The sequence below is a fragment of the Neovison vison genome, chromosome 3 (genome assembly GCF_020171115.1).
Source record: "Neovison vison isolate M4711 chromosome 3, ASM_NN_V1, whole genome shotgun sequence".
Taxonomy (NCBI): domain Eukaryota; kingdom Metazoa; phylum Chordata; class Mammalia; order Carnivora; family Mustelidae; genus Neogale; species Neogale vison.
In genome coordinates, this window is record NC_058093.1 from 172,491,581 (window position 1) to 172,507,009 (window position 15,429).

The 15,429-nt window shown below is 37.1% G+C and overlaps 1 protein-coding gene across 1 annotated transcript in view; it reads right to left on the reverse strand.

The window, feature by feature from the left end:
* MIB1 (MIB E3 ubiquitin protein ligase 1) overlaps positions 1-14,985 on the reverse strand; it is a 137,085-nt gene extending 122,100 nt beyond the window's left edge. The window contains exon 1 of the mRNA XM_044243294.1: positions 14,701-14,985. Within this exon, the coding sequence (XP_044099229.1) occupies positions 14,701-14,929 (229 nt within the window). The 5' untranslated portion in view covers positions 14,930-14,985. The remainder of the gene's footprint in view (positions 1-14,700) is intronic.
* Positions 14,986-15,429: the final 444 nt, after the last annotated feature.

The following is a 15,429-nucleotide window of genomic DNA, read 5'->3' on the forward strand; positions in this document are numbered from 1 at the left end:
CCAATTCATTCGCATCTAAAACCATTCCCTCCCAGTTTAAACCTCCTTAGCCTTTGCAAGTGTTATTCCTTAAAACGTTCATTTCAAAAAACTTAATTCCCTAACTAAACCTATTAGTCCCTTTTCTCCTTCCTATAGAATACCATATTACCCTAGAGACTCAATGCTCTTTTCCTTTGCTACGCTTTATGAAGACATCTGCCACTATTAAATGAACCACCTGATGATAGCTTTTGACTCATTCTACCAATACTCAAATGACCATCTGCTCTACATTTTAATGGCATCTCGCCTAAATTCAAAAACTTAAGAGAATTTACACAGCTTAAGTCTTTTTGATGGAAAATTTTATGAGAACAATAAAACATGCTGGTCAAGATCAATGACAATAGTTCTTAAAACAGCCAATGAAAATATCTCAAAATCTTAAAGAAGTGATTTAAGTAAAATGTTAAATTTCTAGTTAGAAAAGATGACTGAAATAGAGAATCAGAATTCTCACTATAAGCAGTGCAGTCTATAAAGCACTTCAACACATAACAAGAATACCTAAATTATCACTTTGTGTAATAGCAAAAGAATAAAGTAAATATAATTGTTCACCAACAAAAGAATGGAAACATGGATTAGGTATAGAATGGAATACCTAAAATTAATGTACAATAGTCACACAATTCAAGTGAATGAATCCTTCAACCATAATGCTGAATTTTTTTTAATTATCTAAAAATATAAAATGTTGCAAATAAAGTACCATATATTGTTCATAAAAACACAGCACAAATGCTATATATGTACAAATGGTACATAAAAATGTAGCACAAACGTAAAAAAAAAAAAAAAACCATAAATTTCTAGATAATGGTTACCTTAGGAGAGGAGAGAAGGGTATGACATTGGATAGAAGTACACAGGGCATTTTGTTTCTAGATGGGTTCACAAGTATTTATTACTCAATCTACTCCAGTATCTTATATATTAAGTGATAAATTTTAAAACATTTTAAAGTTAAAAAAATCCTAATAGACTAATATGACACCTAACAGTTAATCCTCTAAATTTGTACCCTAATTGGAAGATTTCACCTAACATTAAAAAAATAATTTACAAGTCATTAGCCAGTATTTAAATGTAATTACTTATTGTGGCATAACTGTTGATGTCATTCAACCAAAAAAAGAAATCCTATTTCTGATTTAAGGATTCATTCAACTTTAACCCCAAATCAATGTGACAAAAATAGAGATTAAACAGAGTTAAACCAACTATAGTATGCATCTTACTCTCCCTGAACCTTCAAACTACTTACTGACTTAGAAATTGTCTCAACAATAATTAAAATTCCTAATGAGGGTAAGGCCTCTGTGACCTGCCAGCTGGTTGGTATATTCCACATTCCTTTCTCTTGAGAAATACTAAATTAATGAAAATAAGATTGTTATTACTAATAATACTGGCCACTACTCATTACCACATGAAGCTAACATGCCTTACACATACTTTATTTAAGCTTTCCAATAATACTAAAAGCTAGGCATTATGATTCCCAAGTAAACATGAAGAGACTGAGGCTGAGGTAAGTAACCCACCTTAAGTCACACAATATTAGTAGGTGGCAGGCTCAAATTCAAACCTAGGTGGGTCTGATTACAAAGTTTGGCCCTATTAAGGTCTTCGTTCCACTCAGATTTTTTCTCCATCTGATCTTACCTAAAGAATAATTACGTATCTAGAGCAGCATGTTCCCAATTCAACCTACTAGATTCAAAATCCTGTACGTTATCAAGTCCTATTCTAATAGTCAAATAAATCTCAGAGAGATATGCTTTAAAAATTGAAAAGATTGGGGTGCCTGGGCGGCTCAGTGGGTTAAGCCTCTGCCTTCGGCTCAGGTCATGATCTCAGGATCCTGGGATTGAGTCCCGCATCGGGCTCTCTGCTCAGCAGGGAGCCTGCTTCCTCCTCTCTCTCTCTCTGCCTGCCTCTCTGCCCACTTGTGATCTCTGTCAAATAAACAAATAAAATCTTTTTTAAAAAAAAATTGAAGAGATTATTTACTTTTTAGTTCATTTCAATAACGTAGTAAAGTGCAACATCACTACTTCAAGTACAACCAATTCTTATTATACATTTAAAAAAATGTCTCTGAAGGCATCTCACCCAAAATCTATAATCCCATCATAACTTTTCCGTAGTACAAGTTATTCTCATCTATTTTTGCATCCTCTACTACTCTACTGTATTACAAGTTTGCATAATTAAATTATAATCATGCCCTACACAATCCAAACAAAAGAAGTTATCAAAATAGGCATACACTTGGCAGTTTTAGTATTATGTTTGTTATTTTTAGCACTGTTGTATAGGGGTAGAAAGTTAATAAGGTCAAACAAAATTAAGAATTTTATCACTTTTGGGGAGCCTGGGTGGCTCAGTCATTAAGCGTCTGCCTTCAGCTCAGGTCATGGTCCCAGTGTCCTGGGATCGAGCCCCACATCGGGCTGCTTGTTCTGCGGGAAGCTTGCTTCTCCCTCTCTTACTCCCCACTGCTTGTGTTCTCTCTCTCACTGTGCCTGTCTCTCTGACAAATAAATAAACAAAATCTTTAAAAAAAAAAAAAAAAGAATTTTATCACTTTTTTTCCTGCTAACCAATGAAAATTTACTATTTCATTTTAGAAGCAAAACATGCATCTGTGTACCCTGACATACTCCAACTTCATTTTACAGGTGAAGAACTATGGCTCAAACAGATTAATGTTATAAAGTTGGGGAGAAAAACTGACAAACCCAAAAATTTTTTAAGATTTTATTTATTCATTTATTTATTTATTCATTTGAGATTTTATTTATTCATTCAAAGCACAAGAGAGCACAAGCAGCAGGGAGGGACAGAGGGAGAGGGAGAAGCAGACTCCTTGCTGAGCAGGAAGATAGGGATTCTATCTGAGGACCCTAGGGTCATGACCTGAGCCAAAGGCAGATGCTTAACCAACTGAGCCACCAAGGCATCCTGACAAACCCAGATTTTAATCTCCACCATCAACTTACTACTTGTGAAATCTTGAGCAAGCTAGTTCATTTCTCATAGCCTGTTTTCTCATCAGTAAAATAAAGGCCATCAAGTAACATTTTTATCAGGATTAAATGATAATATAAATAATATACTATATATATCAAATGTGTATATAAAATATATATAGATAGATAACATATAAAACACTTAACATAGTGCCTGAAAAATGATGGGAGCCCATGAAATATCAGTCTACTACCCTAGTTAACAGACTTACTTGATAAAAATCTAGAATGAACAAATAACCTTAATTTCCCTACTAAGCTAGTACATTTTCCACTACTTCATGAAGACAGACTCCGGGAAGGGGTGAGCAAGGCACCATAATCTTAACTATTACAATTCCAAGCTGTTATAATTTATTATCATCAGCCCTACAAAACTCTCAAAAATCAAATAATGACTTTTTTTTAATGTAAAAACTTCTATCCCATTTCTTGTCTTTTTATGAACAAAGTTATCATCAATAAGATAAATCTACCCCTGAAGAAAACCAAATACTCATATCATGAGTGTGTTTACAGAATATAAAGTAATTCTAACAATGCAACTATCTATAAAAGTTAATGTGCTTTAAAAAAAAAAAAAAAAAGTACTCCCCAAATGATAAATGAATGTCTGGGCTATCTGCTTTTGTTCCCTTACCTCCCCCACTAAGTTAAATGACTGACACCTTATCTTAGTTGTTTTCTATCAATTGACTTATAAGCCAGTTGTATAGAACTCAGAACCCATTTTTCCTCCAAAACACAGTTTTAAAGATAATTTAGGTACCAGACTATTTCACAAGAACTGTTTACACAGAGCTATGGGCATACAAAGATAAAAACTGTTAAAATTGATAAAAACTCTCAACAGAGTGGGCTTAGAGGGAATACACCTTAACCTTAACACAATAAAAGTCATATACAGGGTGCCTGGGTGGCTCAGTTGGTCAAATGTCTGCCTTCAGCACAGGTTGTGATCCCAGGGTTCTGAGACTGAGCCCCGTGTAGGGCTCCCTGCTCAGCAAGCAGCCTGTTTCTCCCTCCCTCTCAGCCACTCCCCGCACTTGTACTCTCCCTCTCTCTGTCAAATAAATAAATAAAATCTTCAAAAAATAAAGGTCATATATGATAAATCCATAGCTAACATCATATTCAATACGCTACGATTAGGAACAAGACAAAAATGTCCACTCTTGCCACTTTTATTCAACATAGTACTGAAAGTCCTCACCACAGCAATCAGACAAGAAAAAGAAACAAAAGGAATCCAAACTGGTAAAGAATCTGTCATTATTTGTAGATGACATACCATATGTAGAAAACCCTAAGAAGGCCACCAAAAAACTATGAGGACTAATAAATGAATTCAGCAAAATTGCAGGATGCAAAATTAATATATAGAAATCTGTTGCACTAGTAACACTAATAATGAAGTAGCAGAAAGAGAATTAAGGGGCGCCTGGGTGCCTCAGTGGGTTAAGCCGCTGCCTTCGGCTCAGGTCATGATCCCAGTATCCTGGGATCTAGCCCTGCATTGGGCTCTCTGCTCAGCAGGGAGCCTGCTTCCTCCTCTCTCTCTGCCTGCCTCTCTGCCTACTTGTGATCTCTCTCTGTCAAATAAATAAATAAATAAATAAAAATCTTTAAATTAAAAAAAAAAGAAAGAAAGAGAATTAAGAAAACAATCCAATTTACAACTGTATCAAAAGGAAATAAATTCCACTAAGGAGGTGAAAGACCTGTACACTAAAAACTAAGATATTGATGAAAGAAACTCACAATAAAAAAAAGACAATAGAAACAAACAGAAAGAAACACTGCGCTCATAGACTGGAAGAATTAATATGGTTACAGTGCCCATAATACCTAAAGTAATCCACAGATTTAATGCAATCCTTACCAAAATACCAATGGCACTTCCCACAGAGGTAAAACAAATAATCCTAAAATTGTATGGGACCATAAAAGATCCCAAAGAGCCAAAGGAATCTTGAGAAAGAAAGAAAGCTAAAGATATCACAATCCCAGATTTTAAGCTATAATACAAAATTAAAGTAATCACAACAGTATGGTACTGGCATGAAAATAAGACACTGACCAATGGAACAGAATAGAGAGACCGGAAATAAAGCCATGCTTATACAGTCAATCTACAACAGAAGACGCAAGAATATACAGTGGAGAAAAGACAGTCTCTTCAATAAAGGAGTACTAGGAAAACATACTAGTACCAGACAGCTACATGCAAAAGAATGAAACTGGACAATTTCTTACACCATACATGAAAATAAACTCAAATTAGATTAAAAACCTAAATATAAGACCCCAAGTCATAGAACTTGTGAAAAAAAACATAGGCAGTAATCTCTTGGATATGGGCTTTACTTTAACAACAGATATGCCTTCTCAGCAAAGGAAATATAAGCAAAAATAAACTACTAGGACTACATCAAACTAAAAAGGCTTTTAAACAGTGAAGGAAACCATCAACAAAACAAAAAGGCAACCTACTGAATGGGAGAAGATATTTGCAAATGATATATCTGATAAAGGTTTAATATCCAAAATACATGTAAAGAACACATACAACTTAACATCAAAACAATCCAATTTAAAAAAAAAAATCCAATTTAAAAATTGGCGGAAGAGGGCTCCTGGGTGGCTCAGTGGGTTGAGCTGCTGCCTTCGGCTCAGGTCATGATCTCAGGGTCCTAGGATCGAGTCCCGCATCGGGCTCTCTGCTCGGCAGGGAGCCTGCTTCCTCCTCTCTCTCTCTGCCTGCCTCTCTGCCTACTTGTGATCTCTCTCTGTAAAATAAATAAATAAAATCTTTAAAAAAAAAAAAAATTGGCGGAAGACCTGAATAGACATTTTTCAAAAGAAGACATACAGATGGCCAACAGACACATGAAAAGATGCTCAGCATCCTAATCACCCAGAAATGCAAATCAAAACAACAGTGAGATATCACCTCACACCTAGTATCAAAAAGAAAATAACAAGTATAGGAAAGGATGTGATGAAAAGGAAACCCTCATGCACTGGGAATGTAAGCTGGTGCAACTAGTAAGGAAAACAATATGGAGGTTCCTCAAAAAATTAAAAACAGAACTACCATATGATCCAGTAATTCCACTGCTGGGTATTACCCAAAGAAAATGAAAGCACTAATTCCAAAAAGATATATCCACCCTTATGTTTACTGCAGCATTATTTACAATAGCCAAGCTACAGAAGCAACTCACATGTTTATTGACAGATGAATGGATAAACATGATGTGGTATATACATATATACATATGTGTGTGTATGTGTATAGATATGTATATATGTGAATACACACACACAAACACACACACAATGGAAAACTACTCAGACATTAGAAAAAATGGTCTTGCCATTCACAACAACTTGGATGGATCTAGAGGTTATTATGCTATGTAAAATAAGTCAGACAAAGAATGACAAATATCATACGATTTCATTTACACCTGAAACCTAAAAAACAAACAAACAAAAAACAGCAACAAAAAAGGGAAAGAGACTCATAAACATACAGAACAAACTAGTGGTTGCCAAAAGGGAGAGGTGTAGGGGAATAGGCAAAATAGGTGAAAGGGTTTAAGAGGTACAAACTTCCAGTTATAAAGTAAATAACTCACAGAGATGAAAAGTAAAATGTAGGGAATATGTCAATAATATAGTAATAACTTTGGTGAGAGATAACTATATTTCCAATGGTGAACACTGAGTAAATTACAGCCCAGGTCACGATCTTAGGGTCCTGGGATAGAGCCCCACATCATTGGGTTCCCTGCTCAGCAGGGAGTCTGCTTCTCCCTCTCCTGCTGCTGCTCCATCTGCTTGAGGTCTTTCTCTTATTCCCTCTCTCTCAAATAAATAAATAAAATCTTTTAAAAGAAGAAGATGATGATGATACGGAGGAATGTTCTTTTTTTAAAAAGCCATTTTCTGGGCTGCTGTTGATGATGATGATAAGGAGGAATATTCTTTTTTTAAAAAGCCATTTTCCGGGGCACCTGGGTGGCTCAGCTCATGATCTCAGAGTCCTGGGATCAAGCCCCACATCGGGCTCCCTGTTTCCCCCCCCCCCCCGCCTGCCTCTCTGCCTACTTGTAATCTCTCTCTGTCAAATAAATAAAATCTTAAAAAAAAAAAAAAGCCATTTTCCTACAGGTACTTAAAATGCAAAAGTTCCTTCTAGGTGACTTAGAGCAATGGTTTCCAAAGTGAGGTATACAACTCAGGAGATACAGAACATGATCCCTTGAAATGCAAGAGAAAATGGAAGTTCATGATGTCTAACTGATAATCACAAACTCTAAGCGTTTTTGTAAGCTAGCAGCAAACTCAATGAGTGATAAACCCTGATCCTGAACAACAAAATGCTATATATAGTAGGTAGTCTTTATCATCCCCTTAGTATCATTATTCTTATGCTTCCCTGCAGAAATATTAATTTATCTGATTACATGGTACTGCTGTGAACTTCAAAGTGGGTATTATGTACAGTGTTGCAAACACAGCATATTATAGTTCTAAAATCCAAAAGTATAAACTTAGTCCCAAGCATTCTAAAAAAAGGGGGTTGTGGACTTTCATTGAAACTTTTACTTTTACATTTACTTTTTTTCTAAAAATCTAAAAATGAAATTAAGTTTTACTAACTGTAAATTAGTCAGCTGACACTAACACCGTCAGTGGCCCTGTATAAAAACACATACCACAGGTGTACTGAAGGCGAGTGAGAGACTGAGAACACCTGGGCCCACCACTGTTGCCCACTTCTGGCACATTAAGACATACTGCAGCTTTTTTGTGCCTAATTAAGTGGATTTGTGGAATGCATGCTAATGACACAAAACAACATGTTGTTGATTATCTTGAGACAAAGTGTTTAAGAGGCAAAATTAAGAATGCGTTCCATAGGGGCGCCTGGGTGGCTCAGTGGGTTAAGCCGCTGCCTTCGGCTCAGGTCATGATCTCAGGGTCCTGGGATCGAGTCCCGCATCGGGCTCTCTGCTCAGCAGGGAGCCTGCTTCCCTTCCTCTCTCTCTGCCTGCCTCTCTGCTTACTTGTGATCTCTCTCTGTCAAATGAATAAATAAAATCTTTAAAAAAAAAAAAAAGAATGCGTTCCATATTTTTCACTTACAAAATAAATGAAAAATTAATGTTTCAAAATTACACACATTTTCTGGGATCAAAAGTAGGCATTAGTGGTATGCTCCTTATAAGATCTTTTAAGTATGTTCATTTAATGTGTCCTAGGTAAAGATGATGTGAGAAAATATGTGTTGCCCAAAAGAAACTGGAGTAAGCAAGGTGAAAACTGGTATTTGGAGATATTACCATCATTATACGGTCTTTAATAACAAAATGATGTGTATCACCAATTTTCATATTCATACTTGAAAGAAAATAATATTTTATTTCATTTTAAATTCAGTAAATTCAGAATTCATTGATTCAAAATATAAAAGAGAAACACCTTCCAATTCATACATAAGAAATGATTAGCATTAAAAAGGAGAGAAAGTTAATAAATTTCAATAAAAATTTTACTTAACTGGTAATGTAATAGAAAAATAAGATTAAGATTTAGTAAACATTATTCATTAGGGTCCAGTCAGGAGACAGAAACTATACCAATCCATCACTTCTAGAAATGGGTAAACAAGGGGGGAAAAAATGAGAGTACTAAAATATAAGAGAGGCTTTTAAAAAGCATCCCATAGGGCTAGGATCCAGACCTTGATAAAAGGGTCGGACCGGCTGGTGCTGGTATCAGTGAGTGGAGGCAAGCTGAAGATATTTCTGGTTATACTGGAACAAAGTACACTAGAATCAAATACTGACACTGAAACCCTACTGGATAAGATGATACCAAAAGAAAGCTAGTAAAACAGAAAAGAGCAAGTTCCTTCTCCCACTCCAGCCTTCCAGTGTCCTTTGAGCATCTCCTATTTGCATAACCAAGTAGGATCCAGATGGCAAAAAAGAATATGCAGAGTCCTACCACAGCCTCACCAGGTACAATACAGAGAGTGGGCTGAAGCCAAGACACAAGAGCTTAATAACCAGCATAACATTCAGAAATGCACTTCTTAAAAAAAAAAAAGAAATGCACTTCTTTCTTTTGGATCAACTATCTATCTTTCTGAGGTCTCCTAAAAGCTACAGCATCTAGCAAAATCAAGAATGGAAACAAAATCAATTTAGAATCAGACTTGATTTACTAATATATTAAAATAAGATTTTCAAAAAAAGAAGAAAAATCATACTGCTCTCATTTTTAAAACGAAGAATATTCTGATGAGAAGCAAAATATCAAAATACCACCCCGATGGTTGGATCCTTTCCAGTACAGGTGTTAATCTTTTTTCTGCATATATTTTTCCATAATTTTTCAGTATTTAAAATTTACATAAAGCACAGTACCATCTATAGTACCTTTTTGAAAACTATTTTTTTACTTCACAAATATTTGGTAAAAATATACTATATATACATAGTATACTTGTATATACTATATATATACATTCTTTCACCTTAGCTGCTAATATTTTATTGTGAGACTCATGTAACATGATATACAAATTATGTAAAAACTTTCAGTAGTTACCAAATTATTGCTTTTATAAACAATACTGCAATGAATTTCTTTACACATACCTTTTAATGGATTTGTGCCTAAGGATTTCATGGATATACACTTAGAAGATTTTCTTAGTTGCAGAATATGTGCGTTGTAAAGTTTACAAGATTGCCAAACTGCTTCTTAAAGTGGTTCTATCAATTTACTGTCCCACCAATAACCTGAGAGTTCTAATTTCTCCACATTCTTTATCAATACATACTATTTTTAGACTTTTAATTTTTGTCATCTGACTGGGGTGAAATACATCTTTTTAAATTTTTATTTCCAGGTTAGCTCTGAGTTAGCTATATGAATAGTTATTAGCTCTTTACTATTAACATCAAATCAAATTTTCACAGCTAGAGGAAAATTTCTATTTAAAATTATCTAATCCATTTATCTCATACGTAAAGGAAAAAGCCAGCTAGCTGGCTTCTAACTTCTAACTGAAAACTTTCTCCCATACCTGGTAATATAATTACCTATGTCGCTCCCAACCACACACTTACAAGCTAATATTAAAAGGTCGATTTTTCTCATTAAAAAAAAGAAGCTTTATAGTCGAGGTAAGATTTCAGTAGTCTGAATACTGGGTAAGATATGATAGTTAAGTAGATATGACAATGTCATATCTTCTCCCAAGGGCAGAGCTTGGCTTCAACAGTGTAGGATGACTGGAACTTTAAGCTGCTGTTTAGAACAAAAAGCAAAACAAACAAACAAAAAAAATGTAAAAGATTAAGAACACTGATAAAGTAAAAAAAATAATACCACAAGAGTAAAGACAGACAATCTGGAGCTGGAAAATTTGACAGCGTCACATGCAGCTCAAATACTGTATGTAATAGTATTGTAAATTTCAATAAGGTCTGTGGATTAGTTAACGGTATTGTACTAATGTTATTTTTCTGGTTTCAATAATTGTAAGATATTAATACTTGAAGATGAGCAAGGGGCAAAAGGGAACTCTTTTTACTAGTTTTGTAATTTTTGTAAACCTGAAATTATTTCAGAAAGGTTCAACTTATTTTTTTTTATTTTATTTATTTATTTGACAGAGATGACAAGTAGGCAGAGAGGCAGGCAGAGAGAGAGAGGGGGAAGCTCCCTGCTGATCAGAGAGCCTGATGCCAGGGCTCCATCCCAGTACTCTGGGATCATGACCTTAACCAAGGCAGAGGCTTTCACTCACTGAGCCACCCAGGTGCCCCAAGATTAAACTTATTTTTATTTTAACTATTATGTAAAGAAATACCAAGTACTGTATATAATAAATATAATATTTAATAAATCTTGAGAATGTAATAAAGTACCAATAGACATCAATTATCAAATATTTTGAAGAAAAAAGAGAAAAGAAAATTGAAAGTAGTATTATAGTCCTGGCGTAAAACCAAACCTAAAAGTTTGTGATTTGTTCAATCCTTCAAAAAAAAAAAAAAAAATACTAAAGATATTAAATCATAGAAATCAAAATTCATTTCAACAGCACTGCATAAGGCGGCTAGCTACCCTGCATCTAGAAATGCTTTTAAAATGTCTGCTAAAAGAATCAGACGAACAAGATGAATTATTACACACAACAAATTAAATGAGTAAAATTATCTTGTAAATTAAACTGAGATTTTAAAACAATTACCTCTAAAAACGTCTGCTTTTATATAAGATAATGAAACTATGACAGATATACTTCACACCACAAAGCACACAGACAACATTATATCCCTTCAAAAATTACTGTAATACAGGATTCGTTACACTTTACTCTAGAAATGTATTTAAATTTCCACATAAACGTGCAATTACCAATACCAAGATGACTCCAAATTATTGAGCTGTGGTGAAATTTTAGCTTGAGCTAGCAAGGTAAAATCTTTTAAGAGCCTGCAGAAACAGGTATATGCCTCATTCCAGGTAAAACGTCAGAGTGTAAAGTGCTAAAATGTCTTTGGACAGCAACCAGTCAGTTATCTATCAAAATGTTAAATATGTGTACCCCTTGATGCAATTCTATAACAGAAGTACTCAACACATATGCATAGGATTTATTCTGTATAACAGTGAATAAGAAGACCTGAAACAATATAAAATGCCCACCAAGAAAGCACTAGTTAAATACATTATGGTATCTAGTCACTGGAATATTATGCACTTATAAAAGAATAAGATAGACCTACATGTGCTAACATGCAACAATTCCCAATATATTAAGTGGAGGAAACAAAAGTGCAGAAGAGAATACAGTTTTTACCATTTGTGCTTTAAAAAGGTAGATTTACAGTATATTAATAAATATGCTTACAAAAAATAGAGTATGTAAGAATACACAAGAAACTGGTAACAATGGCTGTCCCTTTTTGTACTGTTGAATCTTTTCTTTTGGGCATGCATATACGTCTTTCCCAATGTTTAAATAACCAGTTAAGAAACACAATTTTATGGGGCGCCTGGGTGGCTCAGTGGGTTAAAGCCTCTGCCTTCGGCTCAGGTCATGATCCCAGAGTCCTGGGATTGAGCCCCCACATCGGGCTCTCTGCTCAGCGGGGAGCCTGCTTCTTCCTCTCTCTCTCTCTGCCTGCCTCTCTGTCTACTTGTAATCTCTGCCTGTCAAATAAATAAATAAAATCTTTAAAAAAAAAAAAAAAGAAGAAAGAAAGAAACACAATTTTATGAATTATCTGTTCAAAAAAACTGAGATGACTTGTGTTAGTTTCCTTTTTGTCACTGCCAATAACAAACAGGAATCCATTTCAGATTTGTTAGGCTTTGTTAAATTCAATCATCAAGCCTTAGAAGTAGCTTATTTATTAACTCAAAACTTATTAAAGACTTTAAAGTTAAGATCTGAAACCATAAGACTCCTATAAGAAAACACAGGCAGGAAAAAAAAAAGAAAGGAAAGAAAACACAGGCAGTAAGTTCTTTAACAATGATTTTGGCAATGATTTTTTTGGACTTGACACCAAAAGCAAAAGCAACAAAAGCAAAAACAAGTGGGACTCCATCAAACTAACGAGTCACTGCACAGCAAAGGAAACCATCAACAAAATGAAAGAACTTACTGAATGGGAGAAAATGCTTGCAAATAATGCATATAATGATTAATATGTAAAATACATACAGAACTCATACAATTCAACAGCAGAAAAACTAATTTGATTGAAAAATGGACAAAGCATCTGAATATTTTTTCAATGAAGATATACGGATGGCCAACACACATGAAGAAATGTTCAACATCACTAATCATCATAAAAATGCAAATCAAAACCACAATGAGACATCACCTCACACTAGCTAGAATGGCTACTACCAAAACAACAAGAAACAGCAAAAGATCAAAAACAGAACTACCACAGGATCCAGCAACACTTCTGGGTATCTAGCCAAAGAAACGGAAAACACTAATTCAAAAACATATGCATCCTCATGTTCACTGAAGCATTATTTACAATAGCCAAGACAAGGAAACAACCTGTAAGTCCATCGATGGATGAAAGGATAAAGAAAATGTGCCCCCCCCCACACAAACACACTGGAATATGAACTCAACCATAAAAAAAGAATTAAATGCTGCCATTTGCAACAATATGAATGGATCTCAAGAACACTGTACCAACTGAAATAAAAGAGAGAAAGACATATACCTTATGATCTCATTTATACATGGAATCTTTAAAAAATTAAAAAAAAAAAAAAAAAAAAAAAAAAAAAGCTCATAGATAGAAAAGCTCAAAGATACAAAGAACAGATTGGTTGCCAGAGGTGGGAAGAAGTGAAATGGGTGAAGGGTGTCAAAAGGTGCAAACTTCCACTTATAAAGTAAACGTCATGGGACATAATGTACAGCATGGTGACTATAATTAATAACACTGTGTTGCTGCATATTTGAAAGTTGCTAAGGCAGTAAATCCTAGAAGTTCTCATCACAAAGGAAAAAAATTTTATTAACTTATGTAGATTATGGATGCTAACTAGACTTATTGTGATGATCGTTTTGCAATATATATAAATATCAAATCATGTACACAGAAAACTAACAGATGTCAATGATACCTCAATTTTTTAAAAGTAGCTTATTTGTGCATTCTGTAAAGTAACAAATTTTAAATTTGAACTACTTTCTACTAAAGAGAGTATCATGGACAAATCTGTAAAAATATTTTTGATTAAAGTAATCCAAAAAAATAAGGCTAGAGCTTTATTTTATGAGCACAAGCCTTCAGTTTACCGCACTACAAAAAATTCTAGAGTAACAAACAGATCCCTGATGTTTGTGAATCAAGGACCTTGACTCATTGTGCATGAATGGGTGAGTCTCTAATATATCCTGAGATGGGATGTTAACGACAAAAAACCAGTGTCTAATCTACTTGGAAAAAGTATTTAACACAAGGAAATGGTTCAACAGCTTGGACTATTTTCCCCTCTATTGGTAATGAAACAATTTAGATGAAAAATCATTCTACAAGGTCTTAATTAACATTCAGCTATTGAAGTCCAAGTCCTTCTATGTATTATAGGAGGCAATACATACACTTATACATACATACATACATGATATCTCAACAAATCCGAACTACCAGAGGCCCCTCGGCAATTGTAACCCGTCAACTAAACACCATATGGCTAGGCAAGCCTCTCTTCAGTTATCACTCGGTGGCTGATTAATTTCAATGGGTTATTAGACAGGCCTCTCCAGACCCTTTCCCTAGAGAAGGAGGAGGGGAACAGTCTGTTGTCTTCCCGGTGCTTTGTGCCTTCCAGGCTTGAAAGCATCCTGGTGATGGTGCTGCCATCATTTCCCGTGGGGGTAGCGGGGTCTCCTCTGCAAGTTTTTGTTTACCAGGTACTGAACCTAAATCTCTTTGGCTCTCTCCCTTCCTACCGCGGGCTTCTCCCCGGCAGCCCGACGCCCACCCGGCCTCGCCCCTTCCCCGCGCGCTCGCAGGCCCGGGGCCAAGCGGCCAAGACTCACCCGTGGGCGCGCTGTCCAGGATGCGCAGGTCGTAGGCCCCGGAGCAGCGGTAGTTGGCGGCGGTGCCGTTGTCCCACACCACTACCACCTCCTCGGGGCTCTCGAAGCTCCGGACCGTGCCCACATGGCCCTCGCCGCCGTCCTGCTTCCCCCACTTCCAGTCCGGGCCGCGCACTACCCGGGCCCCGACCCCTTCCACCATCACCCGGTTATTCCGGGAGTTACTCATCGGGGCCCGGGCGGTGGGCTCCGCCGCTGCCGCTGCCGCCGCCGCCGGGGGGCCCGTGAGGGAGTTGGGCCCGGGCCGGACTCTCGGCGCCGGCGGGAGCGGCAGGGAGCCCCGGGGGACGTGGGAATAACTCACGGGGGCGGCGACGCGGTCCCCGCCAAGACCACAACCGCTCTCCAGCCGTCGCCGCCGCCGCCGCGCCCCCCGCTCGGACTGGAGGCCGGGCCTCAGCGGCTCAGAGGCCGCGGCGGCGGGCGGGCAGAGGGGAGGGGGCCGTGGGCGGGGACTCCCCCGCTTCCTCCGGGCTCCCCGGCCGGGCTACAGCGACGGCCGCCAGGAAACCACGCTCTCCCCCGGCCGGGAGCGCGGGGAGCGCAGGGGGCCGGGGGAAGCTAGCCCGGGGGAGACGGCGAGGGCAGCGGGGAGCAAGCTTAACTGCCGGCCTTTTTTCTCCCCCAGTCCCTCGCTCCGGGGTGGCCGCCCGACTGCCGGCGCCGCCT